The sequence below is a fragment of the Sebastes umbrosus genome, chromosome 14, assembly GCF_015220745.1.
Source record: "Sebastes umbrosus isolate fSebUmb1 chromosome 14, fSebUmb1.pri, whole genome shotgun sequence".
Taxonomy (NCBI): domain Eukaryota; kingdom Metazoa; phylum Chordata; class Actinopteri; order Perciformes; family Sebastidae; genus Sebastes; species Sebastes umbrosus.
Genome location: NC_051282.1, coordinates 17,858,171 through 17,883,846, shown reverse-complemented (window position 1 = coordinate 17,883,846; position 25,676 = coordinate 17,858,171). Strand labels below are relative to the sequence as shown.

Genomic DNA, 25,676 nt, shown 5'->3' with positions numbered 1-25,676 from the left:
CCGCAAGAAAGCAAAAATGTCTAATTATTGCTTTAACATTGCTCCTTGTTATTGTAGAGACAAACCTCTAAAATGTAATTTAATAACTGGCAGTGAGATGAAATGTAAATCACTCAATACAAAATAACTCCAAACTGTCTACCTGAATCATTCCCGAGACAAACAAAGCAGTGGCTCATGAACAATACTCTCCCAGAGAGTTTATTTTGAGGAGCATTTTGGGGCGCACATCCACCAGCACATGAAGTAATCTTCCTCAGGGGGCGGGGGGGGGAGCGGGTACAGGAGGTTGCTAATAACAGCTGCCAGATGTGCAGAGTCCCCCGAGCCTGTGCACATTCTCACAGACAATGGAATGCTTGTGAGGAGCCCCAACAGGAAGTGAGGTCAGGGCTCTTGACCCCTCCCCTAAAAGCTTACTGAGAGACACAGCAGTGGGGCAGCTTTTAAAAGTGTCCCATCATAAACACACTGACAGTGAGAGTCCATAAAGCTCTTCTACTGCACATCCATTACACGCTGCTCATTCAACTTGCCAGCACTTCAGCCGAGAACACAGAGCGCGAATAACAGAAGCTTTGAAGGTGCACCGTTAAACCGTTAAACCGTTAAAGTTGTCTCCATCTTCCACAGAAGTTCTTCCTCTTCTTTTTTCTTTAGTACTTTCCACATACCAGCTGCTGCGTGGGCGGTAGGGATGAGTGCGGTGAGAGTGGATTGCACAATCTTGATCCTTTCTCCACTAGCAAACCATCAGCAGACACGACATGAGTCAAAGTTGTTGAAATTGTTGGTGGAGACCAGACCAACACTCATTTGCTGTCGTGTTTCCGTTGGGCATGTTTCAATCACCCCCGTAGGTAGACAAAGTGATGAGCAGCGAGGTGCTTTCCCTGATGTCATTCAGGTGGGATGTCTGAAGAAGTACCACCTGCTTCTTAGTCTTTGAACTGGGGTTACTTTAAATGTCGTACAGTTCAGCTCTTAATCATCGTTGTCTCAATCAAAGTCTTTCATTTTCCATTTTCCATTTGCATCGTTTCTCTTAATAGGTCAATTTCTGAAAAACCCTTCATTGTGCACCCACTTTTTTTTTTATTGTTTCCTCAAGAAAAAATTACTACAACAACCTAAACTGGTAATAATAACAAAAATAAATAAATATACATATATATACGTATATTTATTTATTTTTTATATATATATACAGTATATATATATTTATATATATCCTTAAGAAAAATGATTACAACAACCTAAACCATAACAAAGAAAGTAACATGTACATATAATAAAAGATAGTGACTGTAAATTGTAAAACAAAATATTCATAAACAAGGGAAGAGAAAAAATGGTAATCAGAATAAAAAAAAAAGAAATATAAAAAAATGAATAAATAATAATAATAATAATAATATTTTAAAATTAAAATAAAATAATAATAAACGTGTAAATATAATAACAGATAGTAACTGTAAATTGGAAAAAAATATTCAAAAACAAAGGAAGAGAAAAAAATGGTGAATAATAATAATAATAATAATAATAATAATAATAATAATAATAATAATAATAATACAATAAAATGTAATTAACGAATTAATACAAAGTTAGATAAGAAAATAAAAATAAAAAATGTCAAATAAAATAAAATAATAAATAATAGTAATAATAAATAAAATAAAATCCAGATTTCTTCAGCACAGAAGCTGCGGAGCTCCTAGATGTTTTTTTAAGATAACTAATAAATCCAATAACAACATTACAGCTCCCTCTTCTTATCATAGACACATGACATCATACCCACTTGGGATGACTTTGGCTTTCAGCTGTAATGACTGTGAAGGCATTATTACGTCCTCTGGGGCTGGATAGGAGGCTCTTTCAGCGGAGCAGCACCTGCCCCGCTGGATGTCTAGGCGCAGCCCTGATGACTAACAACAAGCCCTGACTTACCTTCACCTCACCCTCCTCATTACACCTCCACTCAGACCTGAGGGATAATATGAGAAAATCACAGCAATGACTCACCAGAAACAACAAAAACAACAGTGCCACCAGAAGCAGGTCAAATGCTTATTTATTTATTTATCCTTTAACGCAGGAGAATATGAATTTCATTACACTGTGTTTTAAATATGCATTTGCAGCTACTCTCAAGGCAAGGCAAAGCAGGATTATTTATATAGCACATTTCATACACAAAGGCAATTCAAAGTGCTTTACATATATAAAAGCAATGATAAAAGAGCACAAAGTGCATAAGATAAAAATGAATAAAAGAATATAAAAGTATAAATTAAAAGAAAAAACTAAAAGGATAATAAAACAATCAAAAGACAGTAAAGTGCAGCATTTTGATCAATTAAGAAAAGAAGAAAAGCGTCTGAGAACAGTTTGGTCTTGAGTCTAGATTTAATAATAATAATAATACATTTTATTTATATAGCGCTTTTCTGGATACTCAAAGACACTTTACACAGATAAAATGATCATAAAAACAAGGACATCATAAAAATATAAAAATATAAAAACACAATATTAATTACATATTAGAAGCAGTTCTAAAAAGGTGAGTTTTGATTAGTGATTTGAACGTGGACAGGTTGGTGCAGTCTCTGATGTGTTTGGGGAGTGAGTTGGTGCATCTTTGAGCTCATCTGGAAGTTCAGGGGAAAACTGGGGCAGGATGAGTTGAAAAGCGTGGGCTCTCTGGTTCACACTGAGAGGAGAGAGAGGAAGTGAAGAGGTGGAACATCTGGATTTCATTTGTGTGCTGGAGAAAAAGGTCCAGAAATAGGCTTAAAAAGTATTTTTCCATATTAATTGCTGTCCACAATCCCGCCTCATCGTTATATTTCGACACTTGCGACTCTTTATGGGCATATGACGTTTCACACTTTCCAGGCTCTGTTGAGAAACCTGATGTGTACATTTATATGTCTGCTAAATGATTCTCAGAACGCCATCCTCATGCTACTGTCAAATCCTTGTTTTAGTGTTATAAGATACCAGTCACCCCTGTGGAAACACTGGTAAAACTGTCTTTTATAAAAAGAGGCAGTTTCTATTTTAATATATGTATTGTTGTTTGTGTTGTATGTTTTTTAATGGACTTCGAGTCTGTCAATTAAGATGAATTGAAAAAAATGGAATTGTTTCCATACACTCTGTCTGTTGTGTGTGTGTGTGTGTGTGTGTGTGTGGAGGGGTTTGTGTGTGTGTATATGTGTGTGTGTGGGTGTGTGTGTTTGTGTGTGTGTGTGTGTGTGTGTGTGTGTGTGTAGGAGTGTGTGTGGAGGGGTTTGTGTGTGTGTATGTGTGTGTGTGTGGGTGTGTGTGTGGAGGGGTTTGTGTGTGTGTATGTGTGTGTGTGTGGGTGTGTGTGTTTGTGTGTGTGTGTAGGAGTGTGTGTGGAGGGGTTTGTGTGTGTGTATGTGTGTGTGTGTGGGTGTGTGTGTTTGCGTGTGTTTGTGTGTGTGTGAGTGTGTGGAGGGTGTGTGTGTTTGTGTGTGCGTGCGTGTGTTTGGAAGTGTGTGTGCTTGTGTAGGAGTGTGTGTTTGTGTGTGTGTGTGTGTGTGTGTGTGTGTGTGTGTGTGTGTGTGTGTGTGTTGTGTGCGCGCCTCCCTGACGCTCCTCAGCCCCGTGGAGCTGATCTGTTGTTCCCATACAGAGAGAGAGCAGCCAGGAGGACAACCAGACGGACTGTTGGATTAGAGCGACTAAAGAGAAAGTGCTGTTTTTAAAAAAGAAAAGTCTTCTTCGGCTCCAACTTTCTTCTTTTCTTTTACTCGTCGCGCTTTCTGCTGATGTGTAATCGGTTTCTGCGGTGTGGTGGCGCTCAGACCGGTATGGATTTACCAAAGACTAGACGAGACACGCCGTCTAGTCCTCCACCAGAGTTGTGATTGTCATCGCTGCCTCTCTCAACAGCAGCAGCAGCAGCATTCAGGAGACGCGCTCAACTTTTTACGCAGCATTTGTGTAAAAGTGGTGACCACATGTGAGGAGGACATTTGGAGACACATATTGTTTTATCGGAGCGTCTTTTCTCTTCGCTCTCTACTCTGAATCTCTCATGGGGTGAGTAAAACAGTGTCTGCATGTGCTGCTAACAAAAGGATCTCGTGTGTCTGTATGTGGGTTTTTACATGGAATGAGTAAACTCATAATAAACTCTGCGGTTTTTCCTCGTTATATCATGTTATGCGCGTAAATACTGAACTGAAAATCCACAATGACGCTCAAAAGTCTCGAAATGTGTCGTTGACTCACTATGACAGCAGAATAGCCAACATTACGACACTTCTTCTTTCACGAGAAACTACTGCAGCCAGGCTGGATATAGTAGGTTGTGTTTTAATGAGTAACAGTGTGTGGTGTTACATATTAACACGCAGGGCTGTCGATCATACAGGAGGAATAATTAAGATAGGATACGATAGTGGTAGACCCTCAGAAGGGAATGGACTCTTTTTTTTGAAAATCTTTTTATTTTATTTATTATTTATTTGTGGATGCATTGAGAATCTGGTTAGTGAATTTATTTTATTCATATTTTTATTTAATTTTACTTTTGATTTATTATATTTTTTATTTCGTATTTATTTATTTTATTAATATTTTTAATTTAATATTATTATGATTATATTTTTAAATATTATTTATTTATTATATTTTGTATTTGTAATTTATATATATATATATATATATACAGTATATATATATATTTATTTTTGTTATTATTACCATTATTTTCTCCTCCCTTGTTTATTTATTTATTTTCTGTTTATGTGTATCTTCATTTTGTTAGAGGTGCCATTTAACTGTTTAATTGTATGATTGATACTGTGAAGCTGTATATTGATTTTGGCCCTGTGAGAAAGGGAAAAGTTAAGAGAGAACTGGTGGGTGGGTGTGTGGGCTATGTTATGTTTGTTAAAGTAATTCCTGTATTGAATATATTGCATAATAATGCTGATGTTTGCATAACAAAAAAAAACAGTAATGCTGCAGCTTTCGGAGGAGGCATCATATGTTGTCTGTATAGCTGTTGTTGGAGGCTGTAGGATGGCACTCATTTCCTTGGAGCCGTTGAGCAGCCTGCTGTGACCCCCCCGTGTTGACCCCTCCATGTTGTTGGGGCTTGTTCATCCGTCACTCTAAAGAAGGCATTGTATTGAAAGGATGTATTAATAAGACAAAAGCCCCCATTATCCCCCATGTACCAGAGTTAATCTCATGGTGCTGGAGATGAGCTCCCCAGAGGAAGGAAGCTCTAACACACTACAGCACATTGTTGTCAGAGACTTACACTGAGCAAATGTATAAGAATATCAATTATAGACAAGTGCATTATAATTGTTGTGGTGGCAGTTTCTGTTAAAACAAGACACAAACCAAGGTCACAACTAAATTTAATAAAAAAGCATATGTTAATAAGAAAAGCATTTGCAGACGGACTCACAAGCACAGCCACCTGAGTGGGCTTTGGCAGGTGAGCCCCGAAAACAAGAGTAGTCAGTATTTATACACACTAAAGCATAACACACAGATCAGTGCAAAGAAGAGAAAGATAGAAAGTGAATCATTACGTCTGCACAGAACAGACCACAGAGCATCACAAGACATAACAAGTACTTCAGCCCTCTGTTGTTTACAGTCACAGAAGATAAAACTGTCGGGTCACTGTTTTAATGCTTATGGTGACGAGGTCTACTAGCTGTGAGGCGCTGAGATTCTCTAAAGGTACATGGTTAACTTTGGCCCACTCAGATATGAACATTTCCATTACATTGTATATTGGAATATTTCCGTCTGTGTCATCTTTTTGTGGTCCCTGTGCGTGTTGTTTCCATGTGTCCAGAGGAGTAAACTCTGCAGAAAGGGATACATAGGTGTCAGCAGTCCAGCCATGAGGCATCCTGTTGTGGGAGAATCCTCAAATCACAGCGAGATAAGGTGATAAGGAAAGAGGAACTAATGTTTATTGTCCAGATAAAAGCCCCCATCCATCATCCTATCTCTCACGCTCTGGTTCAGTCTGCACCGTGTTGCGGTCGTTAGCAGGTGGTCTTCTGGCGGCTTTATCTCAAACACCCCAGCCAAGTGTTACGGGCTGTGGCGAGAAACCAAAGCAACCCGCAGATGCTGCTGTTGAATTAAGACTAGCAAACATCTTAGTGTGATAACATCAGGAGCAGGGTGGTGAAGAGGAAGCTCACTCAGCAGCGTTAGGAGAGGACTATGAGGTGTTGAAGGCGCTGTCAGCAGGTTCATTGATGCTCGTGTTGTGTGAGAGCAGCTTGGTTTGTTTGGGGGTGGGGGGTGGTCAGGTGCTTCTCCCAGCATGCCTTGGACCGGCTGAAGACGGGGCATGATGCCGCCGGCCGGCCGGCCGTCTGCGTGTGACCACATGGCTCATTGCACCAGAACAAAATCAGGCCTGACCGCTGCCAGGCTTCTTCACACATTTCACCATCCTTGGAAGTGAGCGAGAGTCACCCCAGGGTGCTTATTGGCCAGACGCTTCAGGCACACGCAGCCTGTCACAGACATGGTATTAAGGACCAGACACACCAAACCGACATCAAAGAACTAGCAGCGACGAAGGCCACCAGTTGTGTCGCCTTTGTTTTGCACTCGAACACACTGCAAAGACTACAGCCAACGGACGGTTAGCATGTACGTTCTGCGCCTGCGTGAGAGGAAATAACTCTCCACACCAGGTGGACTGTGGCTATTCACGCCATTGTTAGCCATTGTTGTCTGGACTTTACTCGTTGGCTTGCTTTCCTTTCGTCCGTTTCTCTTCTTGTGCACTGATTCATTTAAGCTGAACCGCCAATCAGACTGATTTCTCTCATCGACGAGCTCAACATGCTGAATCGGTCAAAAAACTCTCAACATGGGCAGACTAGAGCCAACGGTGCGGGACACACCGCAAAAACTAGGCCGACGGACGCTCACCAACGACCCCAAACTGTCAGGTGGCTGACCGGCAGCCAACCGACGGCTTGGTGTGTCAGAGCCTTTACCAGTCCATAGAGGGACTTTAAGATCTTTTATGTGAGAGTGCTGCAGACTGTCTCAGTCCAGCAGCCCATGACATCATATGTGCTGCTGACCCAGCTCGCTGTGCAGCTGTAATCGGACCCTTCTCACTGCCAGGGATAGCATGAGAAATGAAGACAAATAGATGAGGCGAATAAATAAATAAATGTACAAGTGCATGGTAGGATAAATAAATGAATGGTAATCCAGTGGTGGGAACTGGATTTGCAGGACTTTACAGGTCACTAGGGGGTGGAAGGCGGGGATGGGTGGCGGGTGGGTGGGTGTGTGGGTGGTGTCGATCCCTGAAGGATGCTCGGGTTTCAGCTCAGGCCTGAGAGCGCTCTGCTAATAGGAAGCAGCGAGAAGGGTTTTCCTTTGGGAGACCGACTTCTCTTTTGTTCACCACTTTATTCAGCCAGATCGGACACTGAGACATCAGAGGAGCGACCTGCCAGAGGCTATACCTGGCTTTTACCCGCTTAAATGAAACCAGTCACAGGTGAATAGGAACTTTGGCAGATCACAGGAGACAATGCATACATTTCTCTGTGATGGTAATAGCGTTCTGCAGAGAGCCATCTGCAGGCTCACAGTTCTAGCTGGTACTCCCCCCTTTAGCTGAAAAACACTTTCCTTGGGTGTGGCAGCTGGAGCAAAATAAACGCCTTCTGTTCGCAAGTGCAAGTCACAACACACAGCTGACAGCATGCAGCGTTCACAGCCAAGAGCTGGGAGTGTCTCAGATCAGAGGAATACATATGGCGTCCTCTTTTTAACCAATTCCGTAAACACAATTTTGAAGAGGATGTCACTAAAGGTCACTGATTGCTCTTTGCTTTACACGTTGCACTCTTACTTGCACTATCTGTCTCTACTTTTCAAAACAACCCTTTCTCTGTTGCCGTCAGTGCTGTTCTGATTATCATATAAACATTTACTTAAGCTGATATTTGGTGGAGACGATGTTAGGAAGGTGTTTTACCCAACGAGAGAAGAATCCATTAGCTTTAACGTCTCCTGTTACATTCCTTTTCCACTTGAAGGACTTGGACAAACTATGAGACCCCCCATGTCATGACCAGGCGCCGATGCTTGTAGCAGCATGCCAGGATTTCCTGACGCCTTTCTGGGCTTCTCTTCTTCTGTCACACTTCAAGCATTGGACCAGCCCCCTTCGCTCCAAACTGCTGCCAGTTGGAAATAATGCTGTAAAGCAAATGGTTTTTTAGAGCTCTGACAGGCATTTCTCATTGTGCAACGTCGCTCCACAGACAGGAACATTATACAATGACAAGTAGATTGAAGACAAGGTTTCTGGTTACCGCTGTGGCTTTGGATGGGGTCGGCGGCACTTTGCATCCCCTCCTGTGTGATTTATGAACTGGATGGAAACAACCTCGTGCTGTCTGTTTCTAGCGGCTTAATCAGTGTGGTCATGTCGTGGTTTCCTGATTTCTGGTCATTCTCAGCGCTCAATCTTGGAGCAGGTACACATGAAGATGCTGTGTTTTTGGAGACCTCCTCCTCCTCTTTCTTCTTCTTCTCTCTTGGATGCCTTTGTTATCCAGTCAGCTTTGTTTGTGCAGCTGGAAAACTCAACGGGATTACTTCAACACCCCACCTCCCCAGATCCAGAAGTAAGCTGGAGACAGTTTTCTTGGAGTTTGAATCGCTCCATGCAGCCAGTGAGAAGCCTGGTGAAGCCATTCATTTAGTTTGGAGCTGAAAGTTAACTTGATCGCCTCCCAATGAGCTCTTTCAGATTCTCTAATGTCTGACAGACTTTAAAAATAAGGCAAAACTGTGATGGCCTGTTTTGTTAGAAAGAGCTATTAAGATTGTTTATCCTCAGCTTCAGTCTTTCCACGATGGAATTAACCTCCAGCCAAACACAAGCCGGGTCATGACAAAGGCCAGACCGCTCCATTACAACAGACAGATTGGACAGAAGTGGAATCTGTTTACTTAAAACTAATGTGACAACTGCTCATACATGTCCATTCGAGATGTCGTTTAGGTCAAAGTCAAGTAGCTGTTGTCTCGTACCCTCTGAACAGCTGCACCGCCACAGCAACACTCACTTTCTGACCTGTTTGTTATTTTTGCAAAAATACCCCTTGGCAAGCCACTGTGCTCAAACTTTGCATGAGGCTTGTAAAGCTGTATAAAAAGCCAAGTTATTTACACTGGGGCCTTTTCTTTTTGTAATGTTTTACTCCGTGTAATGTTGCCAAGAAGTAAAGCAGACATAGTATCCCTCCAAAACTCGGTAAGGTTAAATATTTCCATGCACATTCACTGGTCTTTAAAGGGGACATATCATGCTAATTTTCAGGTTCATACTTATATTTTGGGTTTCTACTAGAACATATTTACAATCTTTAATGTTCAAAAAACACATTATTTTTCTCATACTGTCTGTCTGAATATACCTGTATTCACCTTCTGTCTGAAACGCTCCGTTTTAGCGCCTGTCTCTTTAAAGCCGTCCTCCAGAAAAAGCCCAGTCTGCTCTGATTGGTTCGAGAGAAAAATATGGCGCACCTTCGCAAAGGTAGTTCTCAAGCTGTGGGCGATATATTCTAATGAGCCTGCATATGCAACACAGTCTCCCACAAAATTACGTTTTTCATACAACTAAACTGCATAACCAAAATACGTATGAGGCAAATGAATACAGTCGCAGTTTTAAACAGTTTTAAACAGTTTTAAACAAGTGATTAACGTTTTAAATTGAAACAAAACTAAATAAAAATGCAACATAACTACTGGGTTAGGTTTAGTAAAAAAAAAAAAATCGTGGTTTGGCTTAAAATGACTATGACATTGAAACAAAACAAAACACAACAAAAACGCAACAAATGACTACGTTTCACACATGACACGAACAGCGGTCTCCTGGGGGAAAGTCTGGTGTTTGTTCAACACATCCACCTCCCCTCCCGCCCACCAGTTGTGGACTTTCTCGCTTGTTATTCCCCGTTATTATCCAATTACTTTTTTATTACGTTTTCATTCACGGTCGCTCGATATGTTACATCACCTGCTCTGCACGTCACTCGTTGTACTACGTCACTCGCTGCGGCCGTCTGCAGACTTACAAAGGTATTTGTGATACATCAAAGACAAAATACGTTTCCTTCCAAACGTAATTGAGAACGCAATGTAGTTGTATGGAAAGATCATGTTTACGAGACAAGGCTGGCATGTGACATACAGTAGGAAGGGGAGCCAAATCTGTATAGTGATCTAGGCAGCCCACATAAATCTGACTCACAGTTTGTGGGTTGTATGGCACTCCAGATGCCCAAATGTATGTGCACAAGCACTCAAAAAGGGAGTTTTTCATGATATGTCTCCTTTTAAATGCAGGCTGTGTTGGCACTGCACACATTTTTTTGTGCATTTTAAGATTCAGCGTCCTCGGAGGTCGATTTATGTTTGAAATAATTTTGCTCTTCGAAGCAAGAAATTCTTAAATTGTATAAAATACTGAGGAGCAACTGTGAACTGTGTGGACACAACAATGTTCCCTCTCCAGGCAACCGTGTTTTTCTCCAACAACAGAGCTGTGTTTAATGGATGTGTGTTTGCCAGAGGAGTCTGGGGTTGTTTTCCTATGCTGGACCACGAGGAGAGATGGAGGGTCTCCATCAATTCCTCATCTTATCAGCGGGCACTAGGCAGCGGCAATCAGGGTGGCTTTGAGCCCCCGTGTGTGTGTGTGTCAGCCTGTGTAGATGGTATCGGTTCCGCTGTGCAGTTCTCTCCTCTGCTGTGTCTGTCATTTTAGCACTGTGATGATGCACACTGCAACACCAGTGGAATAAACATGAGTGTCATAATCACAGCAAACTCTACACGCTACCAACATAGACATTAGCATGGATATACGTTGTCATGTCTCGTGTCCGTTGGCACGCCATGCAACAAACAAACACAAGCTCTCTCACGGCAACCTCGCAGTTTCCCAACAACGCAACAGAACATGAGAAGGGGTGGAGTTCAAGGTAGAATAGGATCCAGGACAAAAGAGACTCAAAGGAGGGTTCAAAGCCATTCATTAGGGGAGAACTCATTGTAAAGACAAGGACATGGGAAGGTGTGAGAGGGGCTGAAACTTGAATCAAGCACGCCTCATTCAGACCTGAGATTTCTGATGCAGGCCAGCCAGATTGTATCTAACTTCATAATGTGACACATCAGCCAAATGACTCGTGCCTCAAGGACGCTTTGTGGTTAACACTAGCCTACCTATATACGCACAAACCCGACACACACACAGCACGGTTTCTCCATGTGTGGTTTTACTTCTGTTCCATGCAAAGCTTGAATTCTGAGAATTACTATTCATGCTGAGCATATCTCAGGACGGTTTGCACATGCATGCTGCAGAAATACACACATCTGACTGCAAGGATTAATGATAAGGTTATAGTAAAGCTACATGAAAAAAAATCACACTCAAGAGGATTTGGGACACATGCACACTTCTGAGGAAGTCGTTCCTTGGTGCTCCAGAGTTTCCTGAATGGAGAGCTGATTGCACACTATGTGCTGTAATGACGTCTTTAATAGGGGACTATAAGAACATGTCTGCCCCAGATGTGTGCTAAATAAATCCTTCTTGATGTGCATTTAATCACCTCTTTGTGGCCTTGTCTTTTGATCTCTGTGGTGAAGTTTAAAATATACGAGAGGAGGGGAAGGGGGGGGGATGTGGCTCTGTAAATCAGGCAGAAGCATGAAAGTGAAATATGCAAAATAGAGCGATTATAAAAAATAATTTAGAAGACAGTGACTTAAGTTGACAGGAATGGTCCGAGGGTGAAGGTATTACAGTAATTGCCTCTCGGGCGCCACCCTTGGAGATCCCCAACCCCCCAATGGGGCAGACTTTGAGAGGGAACGGGGGGTGTATCTGCCGGCCATGTGGGTTAGGGCTCCTGAGGGTGTATGATGCCCTTTTTTAACGCAGCTCTTTGTCTCCAGCTCCTCTCACTGCCACTCGAAGAGCCACATAAATAAAGTAAAGCTGCAAGAGATGAGCAGACTGAGGAGAGGAACAGAAAACAACACAAGTCACTGCTTTTAGTTCCTGACTGAACTGTGTTGACAGACTGGACCCCTCAGAAGAGGCTGTACCCAAACTGTCAGACTGTCTGACGAGCGAAAGGGTAATCCCTAATTAAACGATGTATTGGGGACACCCACTCCCCTAATATCTAGCAGCTTAAACACAGTTTTAATGAACTGTGTTAGCATAATAACGGACAAAGAGAGAGGAAGGTTTTAGAGCTAAAATGAAGCTCAAACTCAGAGTGAAAAAGGAACCGTTTTGTTATCACCTAAGGCCATGTAGGTATCATAACTCTGATGCAAACTTGTAATGCTTCTCTATTTTATTTTTAGTCTTAAAAAAGGACGTGATTTGTGTGCATGTCTGCATGGTTTGGCAAGTCACACACATTTCTTTGCCAATGTTTTTTTTTTTAATCCGTTAAAAGTGTTGTTCCCCCAGTTGAGTTCCTCTCTGAGCTATTGGAGATATAGCAGGCCTCCATCTCATATCTCTCTCAGTCTGTTCTTCCTCTAGACCGTGCGGTTCACAACGCGACACTGAAACACGCTCCCTTCCTTTCTTTTTTGTACTTCCCCTTAAATCCCCAGTTTGTCTGGTGATTTCATGAGCCGCTGGTGTTTCAAAACAACGACTTATTTGCCCGAATTTCCGTTCTCTATCCTCGGCCCACGCTTGAGTACAAGGCTACAGCAATGTGTGAAACCACTGCCAGAATGCGTCAGACTCTCTGTCTGGATTTTACTACCTCGTTTCAGGAAACATAAGTTAACATCTGTAAAGATCTATTAAAATTAGGGCTGTCAACCGATTGTATCTGTTCAAAATGTACCTTTAAGGGAGATTTGTCAAGTATTTAATACTCTTATCAACATGGAAGTGGACAAGTATGCTTGCTTTATGCAAATGTATGTATATATTTATTATTGGAAATCAATTAACAACACAAAACAATGACAAATATTGTCCAGAAACCCTCACAGGTACTGCTTTTAGCATAAAAATATGCTCAAATCATAACATGGCAAACTGCAGTCCAACAGGCAACAACAGCTGTCAGTGTGTCAGTGTGCTGACTTGACTATGATTTGCCCCAAAACTGCATGTGATTACCATAAAGTGGGCATGTCTGTAAAGGGGAGACTTGTGGGTACCCATAGAACCCATTTTCATTCACATATCTTGAGGTCAGAGGTCAAGGGACCACTTTTCCTCGCCAATATTTAGCACAAATTTGGAGCGTTATTTAACCTCCTTCCCAACAAGCTAGTATGACATGGTTGGAACCAATGGATTCCTTAGGTTGTCTAGTTTCATATGATCTTGACCTAAAAATCACAAGTTGCATTATTGCGTTAAAGAAATGAGTGCCGTTCAAACTAATTTGCGTTAACGTGTTATCGCCTTAACTTTGACAGCCTTAGTTCAAACAGATAACAAAGAACAAAAGTGAGTGCACGTCTAGCACTCTGAGCTTCAATATAGACTGTTGATTGCAAAAGAAAACCACTTGTAGTGGCATTTAGAGCTGAGGTCTTGAAATTAATGTATTTCTACTTCGGGGAACTCACATTGTACCACAGTAGGAAGTTGAGGTAAGTTTAACCTCAAACATGCCTGTTTCTGAAGATTCACTTCAGGTTTTGGGCATTGTTGTTATCAGTGAGTTTGTCGGCAGTGTGGCGTGTAGCAGAGATAACAGCAATGGCTTAAGATAAGATCAGGCAGTCATGACTAAGGATGTAAGAGCTGTTCTGGGCTTATTTTGACGCTGCTCGCCACTTTAAAGAGTCGAGGTGTATCTGTGCTGAGACCAAGGTCGTTTGAAGGATATGAATCCTCTTCATGCCAGTTATGCTGGAAACATTAATGCTTTTTTCCTGGACGATCAATACTGTTGCTGTGTTGATGTGAGGAGATTTCACACGCAGAGCCGCGGGCCTCAGTGATGGATGGAGCAGCAGAGAGACGCTGCAGCCACCTGCCAGCAGACACAGTCCATCTCTGTTTTTCCTGTGATCCTGTGGTTGCACAGCACGACTGCATTGAGCTGCCATAACGGGCCCATGTGTGCAGTGGCTTGTGAGAAGCTGGCAGTGTAAAGACAACGTCATCGCTGATAAAGTCTATTAAACGGATAACTGTAGAGAACGACTGTGCGTGCATCGTTCAGTTTAGTCACTTCCTTAGAAGCTTCTGTGGTATCGTTGCTGTGGCATTGTGGTGGTAATAGATAGTTTTGTTTTTTCCCCGTGTGTCTGGCATGTCAACACTTAACTGCGGGAAACGCTCTGACTACATTGCTGCACTTTGCATGTGGAATTTTCCTCTGAGAAACCACAGCTTTTCTTCTGTGACATTCACACCTTTTGTTTCGGTCGAAACACTCAGGAAGACATATTATATCCTGTTTGAGTGTAAAGACTCAAACATGATTTTTGCTGTTTGGCTCACAATCTCCATCACTCCTGTACCTCACAAACCGCTGCTATCGCTCTCAAATACTAGATTTCTCACGCATATGAGTGGTGTCGTTGACGTGGCAGCACCTGGCGGCAACCCCCAAGTCTGAAAAGTGAAGCCAATGTTGAAGTGCCTTAAACTTGCACTCTTTCTAACAGCCAGCAGGGGGCGACTCCTCTGGTTGCAGAACAAAGTCTGATTGTATAGAAGTCTATGAGAAAATGAGCCTACTTCTCACTTGATTTATTACCTCAGTAAACATTGTAAACATGAGTTTATGGTCTAAATCTCTAGTTTCAAGTCTTCTTCAATACAGCATGATGTTCATTTAGTAAATTATGGTCCCATTTACAGTCAAATAGACCATAAAGCAGGGTATGCTTTAGGGCGTGGCTACCTTGTGATTGACGTCACTACCACAGCGTTGTCCGCTCTGGGAATTGTCCGTGATTTCGTCTTACAACTTTAACCCTTTCACAGTGTGTTTTCAAGTCATGAAAGTTAAAGGAACAGTGTGTAACATTTCAGGGGGATCTATAGCATAAATGTAATATAATATTCATAACTATGTGATTCATTAGTGTATAATCACCTGAAACTAAGAATCGTGTTTTCGTTAGCTTAGAATGAGCCCTTCATATCTACATAGGGAGCAGGTCCTCTTCACGGAGTCCGCCATGTTGCTCCGCCATGTTTCTACAGTAGCCCAGAAGGAACAAACTAAACACTGGCTCTAGCGAGAGCCTTTTGCGTTTCTACATTACCTGAAGGCCACCGTAGTTCTCCGACACGCTTGTGAAACTGCGGCAATGTGAGCAGCAGAGTACAAAACCGTGGTACCGCCAGCCGCCGTCTGATTTCTGTTGTTCCTAAAGTAGTGTTATTATGGTAAGGATGGCGAGACCACAGTTTCACACTCGGCGGCTCACGTTACCGTAAGTCTTGCAAAGGAAGAATGAGCGGAGGGGTATTTAGTTGGTTGCATTCTGCAACCACCCCACCAGATGCCGCCAAATCCTACACACTTTACCTTTAATTGTAACATTTTTGGTCATTTAAAAATGCCTTATTCAGAGTTCGGTTGTACTTAGCTCCACCCTCTCGTGTCACTTCTGGTTGCAAAAAAACAAGATGGCGACAGCCAAAATGCCGAACTCGAGGCTTCAAAACCGTAGTCCACACAAACCAATGGGTCCACTTCTTATAGATACAGTCTATGGTGGCAGCAACAACAGACTGTCCTTTGGTCTGTAGGTCAGTTAGAAGACGTTGAACACAGACGGGAGAAGAAAGGTTTAGACTGATTCTGTTTACAGCTATAGCAAAGCTCTCTCAGAGATAAATTATACACTGATATCACCGTTAACGACTTTGAAACTGAGCAGGAAAGAACAAATCACAGCAGCAGATGCTTTCTGGTATATCCATGATGGATCACCTCGTGGCTGAGATTAAGTCTATTCCAGAGGAAAAGTCTGGTGTCTCGCAGAGGGCGCAGGAAGTCATTAAATCTCCTTAAAATGGAAAATGTACATGATTAACTTTTTTCATATTATAGCCCAAACAAAGAGGATCTTTGTGTTCTAGTCTAATGCTGCTGGCTGTTTTTAGAGCTTGCTGCCACTATAGTGGCCTGTGAGCCAGGAGTGTGAAGGGCAGATGGAGAAAGATATGTTACAGGAAGTTTCAGACCACAAACTGCTCAACGCGCCGACGAGTGATTCCTCTAGGTAAACAAAAAGTAAACATTTCAATCATGCAAACAAGATAAGCTGCAAATGTGTACTGTCCAAACACAAGGTTAGACGCAGCTCTTATCTAAATATTTGTGAGAGATTGAGCATGTGAGTGAAAGTGCGTGCACAGAAACATGGACGTGCATGCTGTGTCAGGGGTTAGGAGCTCTGTTGTTGTTTTAAGTGCTTTCCCCCAGAGAAAGTAGAGCCGGAGTGTGACAGGTAGCAGGTGGCGTAACGGGGCAGCGTTGCCTTGGTTATTGGTGAGCGGACACTCTGCTAATTGGGGCTTATCAGGTGTTTCTGGGGAAAACACCTGAGGCTTTTGTGCAGCCGTCAGTCCCATGATGGAGAGGGGGATTCTGTATGTTGTTAGGATTAAGAGAAAACAAGAGTCAGTTTTCAGCTCCATATCGAATCATCTTTTGGAAGTTAGAAAACATATGCAGCTGATTTGCAGCTGGTGGTTTCATGGTCGAATACAGCAGGTTTTCATATGTGTGTGTGGTTGTGAAAAGCAGACAAAGCTGTGAAAACCATAGCATGTGTTTATGTGAGCATGCACCACAAGAGCATCATTTCTCAAATGATGAGAAACAGTCTATGTGATAAGCTTCACGTATGCTTTCTGATATCCTGTCTCAGGGGACTGTTGTTTGACTTACTTTGTCTCATGTTCATCCTCCTGTGTCCACAGTAGTTTCTTTCATCACCTCGTCTAACCTTGTCTGAGCCTCACTGAAATTCAGACAGGATATTATACTATTTGTCTTTCTGTAGCCTCTCTGCACCTTCACCTACATCACAACACTGACAGTTGTTTATGACACACACAAGGAAACAAAAAAAGCATCTCTGTTCTCATGACTCTACAATTAAAAAGTATTTTAAATAGTGCTGAATTATTTAGAAAAAATATCTAATTGCGATTATTTTGACTGATATTGCAATTGCGATATGATTTGCAACATGAGAGGGAATTCTCATTTTTACATCGTTATTCTCATTTTCATTGAAAAACATATTAAAAGGATTATGTCGTGATTTTTGTGGGGGTTTGTACCTAGACAAAGATGTTTCCTGAAGTCAGTAGAATATGATGTGTAGGCCGGGACATCTCTACACAATGAATTTGAAAATTGCATTAGGCCATATTGCGATTAACTGTGCAGCCTTAATTTTAAATACATGCTTTTCCAACATCTGCATACTTCAGTGTATTTACAATAAGTCATAATAGAAGAACTCGAGAACAAGTTATTTCAACGAGTATTTCATGTACTTGAATATGCTGTCCCAAAGTAACACTTTTAAACACTATAGTAGTATTAATAGTATACTTAGGTCTACTTTTAAACAGTGAATACAACCTAAAAGTAGATACATTATATATAAGTTGGATAAGCATATTATAAGTGCATTAATTGCAAAAGTGTATTCGGTTGAATTGAATGGTGTAACAGAATTGTTTAGCCACTAGTTGCAGAATTAAAATTATAATATTTTTATATATTTTTGAAATTGTACTAAAATACTAATCAGCACATAGAGTAGTAGGTATGCATAAAAACTTTACTAGTAATATTAAAAAATGTTTTACTATTCTGTTAATATACTTAAGTGTAGTTTTGGGGGGTTTGTGCTGCTCTCATTGTGTTAAAAAAGGAGTCATTGGTCGAAATGGCGTGACAACATTTTTGACACTGTGTGTTTGTGTAAGTGTGACAGAGATGTCTGGGTCGAACGCAGGGCACGGGTGGGTCTGGAGGGAGGGGTTACATAGCAGGAAGTCTCCACTCCCGTCGACCAATCGCCGTGGAAACACCTGAATGGCACACGGTCGGCAGGTAGAGGTGCAGGGCAGGGCTCCGGCGAGGCAGTGTTGTCGGCAAACCAGCCCGTCAGGTTTCACACACACACACACACACACACACACACACACAGAGTGAAATCCCTGTGATGACAGATGGCTAGGACTGGAGGTGACGGCACGACCTCGAGCTGTCTACACAACACATGAGAACAGTCCAGAGTGAAAACTAGTGTGTTTTTCTCTTAGCAGACCTGATCTATATAATAAAATCATTATAGTCTGCAATAATGTTACCTAATGTAATTACGCTGGTGCAGCTGCACATGTGCTCAGCCTCAAGCCTCCTATTTGTGTCTATTAATGGAGCTGAAAAGGATGGAGAGGGGGGAGGGAGAGGTGGAGGGGGGGGGACAAGCTGCCCTGATACAGCAGTTCTGATAAGGGAGTGCTCGACTGTAAATACATTTCTGCTATGATACAGTTGCAACAGCCAAATGGAAGTGCGCTGTCACATTATTGAGGTTGAAGGGCATCGCTATCCCCACTGAAGGAGACTATTGTTCTTTGTTCCTGCTGGAGGAAACAGTGTGCTGGTTATTACTGGCGACCAGCAGCTGTGTGTCCAACCTGCCTGCATGCAGGGGGATGCTTTGCTGTCACAATTAGCTGTGTGTGTGTGTGTGTGTGTGTGTATGTGTCTGAGGAAAGATTTCTGTGCACGTGTGAAGTCCTGCACACGTCACATGGATGAGTTTGTGTGCGTGGACGTCACCGTGATGTCTCAGATTCCAGCCTTTGTGTCCAGATGCCGTTCCACATGCATGCTCTCCGTCTGGCTTTGTCTCGCTCCCTCTCCATCTCTCAGTCTCTCAGCGGAGCAGAGATGAGGTTCAGTCCCAGTTTCCACTAAAGGTTTCCAGTTAAGAGCTGCAGAAGACGAGCAGCGAGTGGAAGCATCAGTGTTGAGTTACCTGTGGAGCTGGCCAGCTTGCAGAGGGATCCAGTTGCTGCTGACAGGTTTAAGACACCAGCTCCACCTCTAATTAGATTTCCAGAGCATCCAACTTTCCTTTGTTTTAAGCCCCGGAGCTGCAGCCACTTTTATTTAGTTTTGGTTTGTTTATAGGTTTCGCCTTGAAAAAGAGCTCTTGTGAAGCCACATTAGTGGTTCACAAGGTTTTTGTTCATTTGTTTGGGTGCGTCATTATAAAACGTAAATCTTTATTAGGTCAAAGGTCTCCCACATTGGTTTCACACTAATAAGCTTTATGTATTCAGACTATAACAACATATGCCCATAAAGCAGACAAATTGTCATTGTGTGTATTAGTGGTGCAATAGTTCAACAAGCCCACGGTTCAGTTGGTATTGCAGTTTTTGGGACACGGTTTGGGTTACAGTTCGGTTTGTTTTGCACATTAGGGAGAAGAAAAACATAACCATTTTCAATGTGTTTGAACTCCCAAATATATAAATAGATTGATTGATAGTAATGAATGATATTTCTATATAATATATGATATATATAATAAGGCAGGCTACTTAATGGTCAGCCTATGTTCAGATAATTGCCTCTTCTGTGTCTGGCACCTCAACAAATAATGAGCAGGCCTGTATTTAATAGCGGTGCAACAGTTCAGCAAGCCCATGGTTTGGTTTTACATTCCTAGTGTGTATTACACACAATGTAGGAAATATTTAGTGTATTGAATACTTAAAATTACAGCTGCAACTAGGGCTGTCCCTCTCAGTCGATTAGTCAACTAATCAGTTGTTTTGGTCTTAGCCGACTAAGATTTCTTTCGTCGATTAGTCGTTTCTTTATGCTTTTTTCATGCTGAATGACATATTTCTAAGAAACTTATGAGCACATATCTAAACACAAGATTTAAAGTGCTGCTTTTGTGTGATTCTTTGTGGAGAAAGTCAGTTTTACAGATCTGTCGATTAAATCAACTAATCGATTAGTCAACAAAATCGAGTGTTATCGATTTATCTGACAATTATTTTGTAGATGAATCGTTTGGTCTATAAAATGTCAGAAAATGTTGAAAAAATGGCCATCTCAGTTTCTTATGGTCCATGGTGATGTCTTTAAATGTCTTGTTTTGTCAGTCCAAAGATATTCAGTTTAATATGATATAATTAGGGCTGTCCTCAACCAAAGAAATTCTTTGTCAACAAACACTTTCATCATTTGACTAATCGATTAGTTGGTTTAATCGACAGATCTGTAAAACTGTTTACCAGAGATGTGCTCATAAGTTTCTTTGAAATAAGTCATTCAGCATGAAAAAAGCATAAACAAATGACTAATCGACTAAAGAAATCTTAGTCGACTGAGGCCAAAACAACCGATTAGTCGACAAAGAGGGGGCAGCCCTAGATATAAAACAGAGTAAAGCAGTAAATCTCAATATTTGAAAGCTGAAAACAGCATTTTTGCATGAAAAATTACTTTAATGATTAATCGATTATCAAAATAATTGGCAAATAATTTTCTGTTGATCGATCTACTTAAAATTGTGATATGTCATGTAAATGGTGTATGATTTGCTTTAGATGCCTTCCAAAGTTTTTTCCTCATAAAGGGAAACTCCCACCTTTTCCTCTCGGGCGTCTGTTTGATTTGCTGTCAGCTTGTGTGAACTGGTTGGAAGGGGCGGGTCTGGGCGAAGAGGTCTGGCTGATCCACGAGCTATGCTGAAGTTTCAAGAGGTAGCTCACTGGAGTGGAATGGTTCGCTCCCCACAACAATGCCATGTGTTGACAGCCGACTGCTCGGACAGGGTTAGAGGAATGTCCCCTTCGGACCGCCAGCCCTTTGTCTATAAGCAGCAGCACTCACTCAGTATTTATTCTTCTACCTGAAGATGATCTGCACAGGTTCACCAGCCATGTGGGTTCATATTCCTCAGTTTCCCCACAGAGTTGATAACATACAACTCCCTTGTGGGCTGATGGATTATTACTTTCCATTCCTTTAGACCGCAACAAGCTGCAACTGTTGCCTGCGTGGGTGTTCAGTTTAGGACTCAGTGAGTGCAGTGTGTTCTCTCTGTGGCCATTCAGTTAAGTCTTTTAGGGCTGCAACTAGTGATTATTTTCATCGTCAATTCATTTTTTGGTCTATAAAATGTCAGAAAATGGTGAAAAATGTCGATCAGTGTTCCCCAGAGCCCAAGACGACGTCCTCAAATGTCTTATTTTGTCCACAACTCAAAGATATTCAGTTTATTGTCATAGAGGAGTAAAGAAACCAGGAAATATTCACATTTAAGAAGCTGAATTATGACCTTTTTCTGTGAAAAAATATTACTCAAACTGATTAACTGATTAATCGTTGCAGCTTTAATGTCTTTACTTTAAATGCCAGTGCATCATTTTCTTTATCTAGATCACCTCGGGGATGTTTGATAGTAAGGGGAGTTAATTATGAAGCTGTTCCTCCACTCGTTGACTTGTAATGTTTAGTTTCCACTGTGCTGACGGAGGAACAGGTTGTTGCCTGGCTACTTTGTTTTGCTGGAGGACTGTAAATTTGGCGAGTGCATTGCTTTGCTAAATGTATGTTTGCTTTGTCACAGTTTATTTCATTAGAGCAGCTGAGTTTCCCCTGTCAGTCAGTAACGCAGGTCTTCTCTTCCTCTCTGTGTGTCTGCAGGTGGCCCACATAGAGCTCCTCAGACGTGACTGTGGGACAGGCGGTCCTCTCTGTCCTCTCCTTAAAGTCAATGATTATCGGCTGAGACGCTCTGCACAACTCCACTGTGTGAATGAATCTTTGCCGTAAAGCTGCTGTGCTCTGCCACCCCGTCACCATGAAGAGCAAGTATTCCCAATACTACAATCAGAGTCTGATCCGCACCCACTATGCCTTTGCTAAGAACATGACCGACCAGCAGGTGGAGGCAATCAAGGTAATTAAAAAGGATCTCACCACCCTCAACATCGTCATCGTGGTCCTCTGCACATTCATCATCCTGGAGAACCTGCTGGTCCTCATCGCCGTCTGCCGCAACAAGAAGTTCCACTCCGCCATGTTTTTCTTCATCGGCAACCTGGCGTTCTCTGACCTGCTGGCCGGCTCGGCCTACATAGCCAACATCTTCCTATCAGGGTCCACGACCTTTGACCTGAAGCCTGTGCAGTGGTTCATCCGGGAGGGTACGGCATTCATAGCTCTGTCAGCTTCAGTCTTCAGTTTGCTGGCGATAGCTACAGAGCGCTACATCGCCATCACCAAAGTCAAGGTGTACGGCTCCACCAAAACGTGCCGCATGTTCCTCCTGATAGGAGCGTGTTGGTTCACCTCCATTCTGCTCGGAGGACTTCCCATCATCGGCTGGAACTGCATCGACGACCTCCCTGAATGCTCCGCCGTGTTGCCGCTCTACTCCAAGAAATACATCCTGTTTGTTTTCACCATTTTCAGCCTCTTACTACTCTCTATTGTCATCCTCTATGTGAGGATCTATTTGATTGTACGCTCCAGCCAACAGGAAGCGACCAACTCACCGGCCTTTGCCCTTTTGAAAACTGTCACCATAGTGCTGGGTGTCTTCATCATGTGCTGGCTGCCCGCTTTTATCATCCTCCTCCTGGATTCATTGAGCACGATACAATCCTGCCCCATCCTCTCCAAAGCAGACCACTTTTTTAGCTTTGCCACTCTGAACTCAGCGCTTAACCCGGTGATCTACACGCTGCGCAGCAAGGACATGAGGAAGGAGTTCCTGCGTGTGTTGTGCTGCTGGGGGGTGCTGCAAAGCGGGCGGCCGTCTGACCGTTGTCTGGTCCCGCTAAAGAGCTCCAGCTCTCTGGAACACTGCACCAACAAACACGAACACCAGACCATACCAATCATGCAAGATTGTACCACCTGTGTCTGATACGGTGCAAACTCATCAGAGTGTGAGTGTGAGTGTGAGTGTGTGTGTGTGTGTGTGTGTGTGTGTGTGTGTGTGTGTGTTTGAGAGAGAAAGCATGTGTGTGTGTTCAAGAAGAGAGGCCGTGATGTGATGGAGAGATGAAAAAAAAAGAAGCGAGCACACCCTGGACTGAGAGGCCTGGCAAGGCGACAGTACAATGCAGACTTGTTCTTATTACAATCAAAATTGTGTGAATTCACAATCAATCGACTGCAGCAGGTGTAAAAACACAACTTTCAAGAGGGAACCAATTCAGTTGGTGAGAACTTTCAGAAATGTGAAAACAGCTTTTTCATGGGTACTCTCATTAATTAATATGGAGTTGCAAACCATTTTCATGTATATGCCTGTCATCTTGTTTTTCTTTCTAAACATGTAAACCCCTATTAATTAAAAGCCAAAAATAGAAACATAACATGCATAGTTATGGTGAGTTGTTAAGGTCCTTTCAGGAACTGCATCAATGCAAAGTGTGCAAGATGTAGATTACTTCAGAGATTGTTGTCTTTAGTAAGGTCAAACCACATTACTCTCCTTTACTGATATATGCGTACACTCGTTCTTTACAGAGCTGGAGACAGCACTGCACTCCACTGAAGCCAAATTACCACGAGTACTCCCTCAAAAAAAAACAGGGCTATATATTCCCTATATAACCTTGCTTAAACCATTTGATTAACTACAACAAACCTACATAATCTGCTTACATTTAATGCATGAAAATCTAACTTATTTGTAAGTGCTAATGTATGTATGATATATTCCAGCTCCAGCTTCCATCACTAACACCCCTTCCCTCATTCATCCTCATAATCTGTCCCTCTTGCTTTTACTGTTGTCTTTTGTATCTTAACAGTTTCCGTGGAGGAAGGCCTAATCAGAACGCACATTTCCTGAAGTGAGTTGGCACTGATGCGTTTTATTCAATGACAGCTGTCCAGCAGCTTTGACTAATGGGGCAGATGTCCTGACAGTGTTGTAGCAGCGCAGCAGCAATGTGCTGTCTCTGTTTGTGCCTTCCTCTTGGGGAATTAGGCTGAATGTATGTATGAAGTGTTTGGGGCAGGCGCTCCGTTGTTGACAGTATTATTGATCATCATTTTTTAATAACCAAGTCATTGACGAGCAGAGAGTGGGATGAACAGGGTCGGTCACTCTCACTGTGAAGTCTTAAATAGCACCATGAACAAATAATGTGCTGTGAACATCCTGGTTTAATTTGCTAGCCATATGCCTTGAGCAGCTGTAAGATGTAAACACGTCTCATCTTTCCAAAGACCCCTCACCTCCCTACAAAATAGGAGAAGATCCGGTTTCAAATCCACAGGGGGGATCTGCCCTCCTTGGAGGTCACCTTCATCCTCAATCTCTGACATCCTACGACATGTAACTTCCTTCAGCCACAGGAAGTCCTGTTTCTCATTGTCCGGTTCCTGTTGTTCAGGGTTACACTAACCTTCTTCATTTAGACACACATTTACAACTCTTCTCTCCCTCAGTGTTTTTTTTATATTGACTTTTACATTTAGATGACCAAGTAGAAATGGTGAAAAGCACTTTGGCAGCTTCAGTGATGTTCGCTTTCCCCCAGTTTTTTCAGACGGAGAGGTGTTTTAAACTGTGTACCTGTCACTTCATTGTGTTGCTTGACTCTGTGATGTTTTATAATAAATACATGAAAAACTATGTATGTTTGTATGTAAGTATGTATGTATTTTTTGTACAGTATGTATGATTTGTGTTGTATGAAATGTCTCGTGTGCAATAGCCTTTTGTGTCCAGTAGCACGCTGCCTGTGTTAAATCGGTACAATCTGAAACACTAATGTAGGTACATAAACTTTTTGTTAATTGCATTCCCTTTTTTATAAAATAAATGAAATACTGAAAGAATCCATTTTGTGTGTTTGAGTTTAATCCTGAGCCTTGAACTATTTAACTGCGGCTGCTTATCTGCAGGTCCTGAGACGCCTCCCTATTGTGCCTACATCTGAGAAGTATTCAAAATGCAGCATTTAATCCAAACATGCTCTGACAAGGTCAGAAAAGCACTAGCTTCAACATGAAAGCCTGAAATTGTACATGCAAATGCTACTTGGCAATTAATCATGGCTCTCTTGTCTAATAAAATGTTCAATTGCTTAAAGGCTAAGGCAAGACAGGACTGCGATGGGAAGCTGGGCAGAGGGCATGGAGAGTGAAATTGGGGTGTGGTGAAGAAGAATGTCTATTTGTAAGATAGTTTGTCTGAGAGAAACATAAAAAAGGCCCCAGGAGAGGTTTTCGGGGTAAGGGGGGGAGGCTTCGGGCGAGGGGAGAGGCTGACTTACAGTGGCCTTGGGAGAGTTGGGCTTGTTTCCTGTCAGACGTCCAGGATTCCTGGGTGGGAACACTGGCTGAATCAGCCCCAGGAGGCTGCGCTGCTGGGAAGTCTGCCAAGTCTTTCCAGTGCCCTGCAGGATATGACATCAGACTCAAAAACCTGTAGGTGAAGTTGTATACACAAAAACATTAAGAGTCAGCACACACAAGACAGATGTGGGTTTGTCCTTGCAAAACAGAACAGTTTGTAATACTTTAAAAACTAATCATGGACAA

The 25,676-nt window shown here is 42.2% G+C and overlaps 1 protein-coding gene and 1 long non-coding RNA gene across 3 annotated transcripts; both read left to right on the top strand.

The window, feature by feature from the left end:
• The first annotated feature begins 3,553 nt into the window (after nt 1–3,553).
• On the top strand, nt 3,554–24,971 carry LOC119501744. The gene is made up of 2 exons (XR_005209908.1): nt 3,554–3,613; nt 23,080–24,971. It is a non-coding gene; the product is annotated as an uncharacterized LOC119501744 (long non-coding RNA).
• Nucleotides 3,633–24,971, top strand: s1pr2 (sphingosine-1-phosphate receptor 2). 2 transcript variants are annotated; one of them, XM_037792321.1, is made up of 2 exons: nt 3,633–4,083; nt 21,813–24,971. In XM_037792321.1, exon 2 carries the CDS (start codon nt 21,925–21,927, stop codon nt 23,038–23,040), a length of 1,116 nt encoding a protein of 371 aa, XP_037648249.1. In that variant the 5' UTR covers nt 3,633–4,083; nt 21,813–21,924; the 3' UTR covers nt 23,041–24,971. The 2 variants fall into 2 exon arrangements, with proteins under 2 accessions (XP_037648249.1, XP_037648250.1); XM_037792322.1 differs by lacking the exon at nt 3,633–4,083 and adding an exon at nt 4,118–4,533.
• Nucleotides 24,972–25,676: the final 705 nt, after the last annotated feature.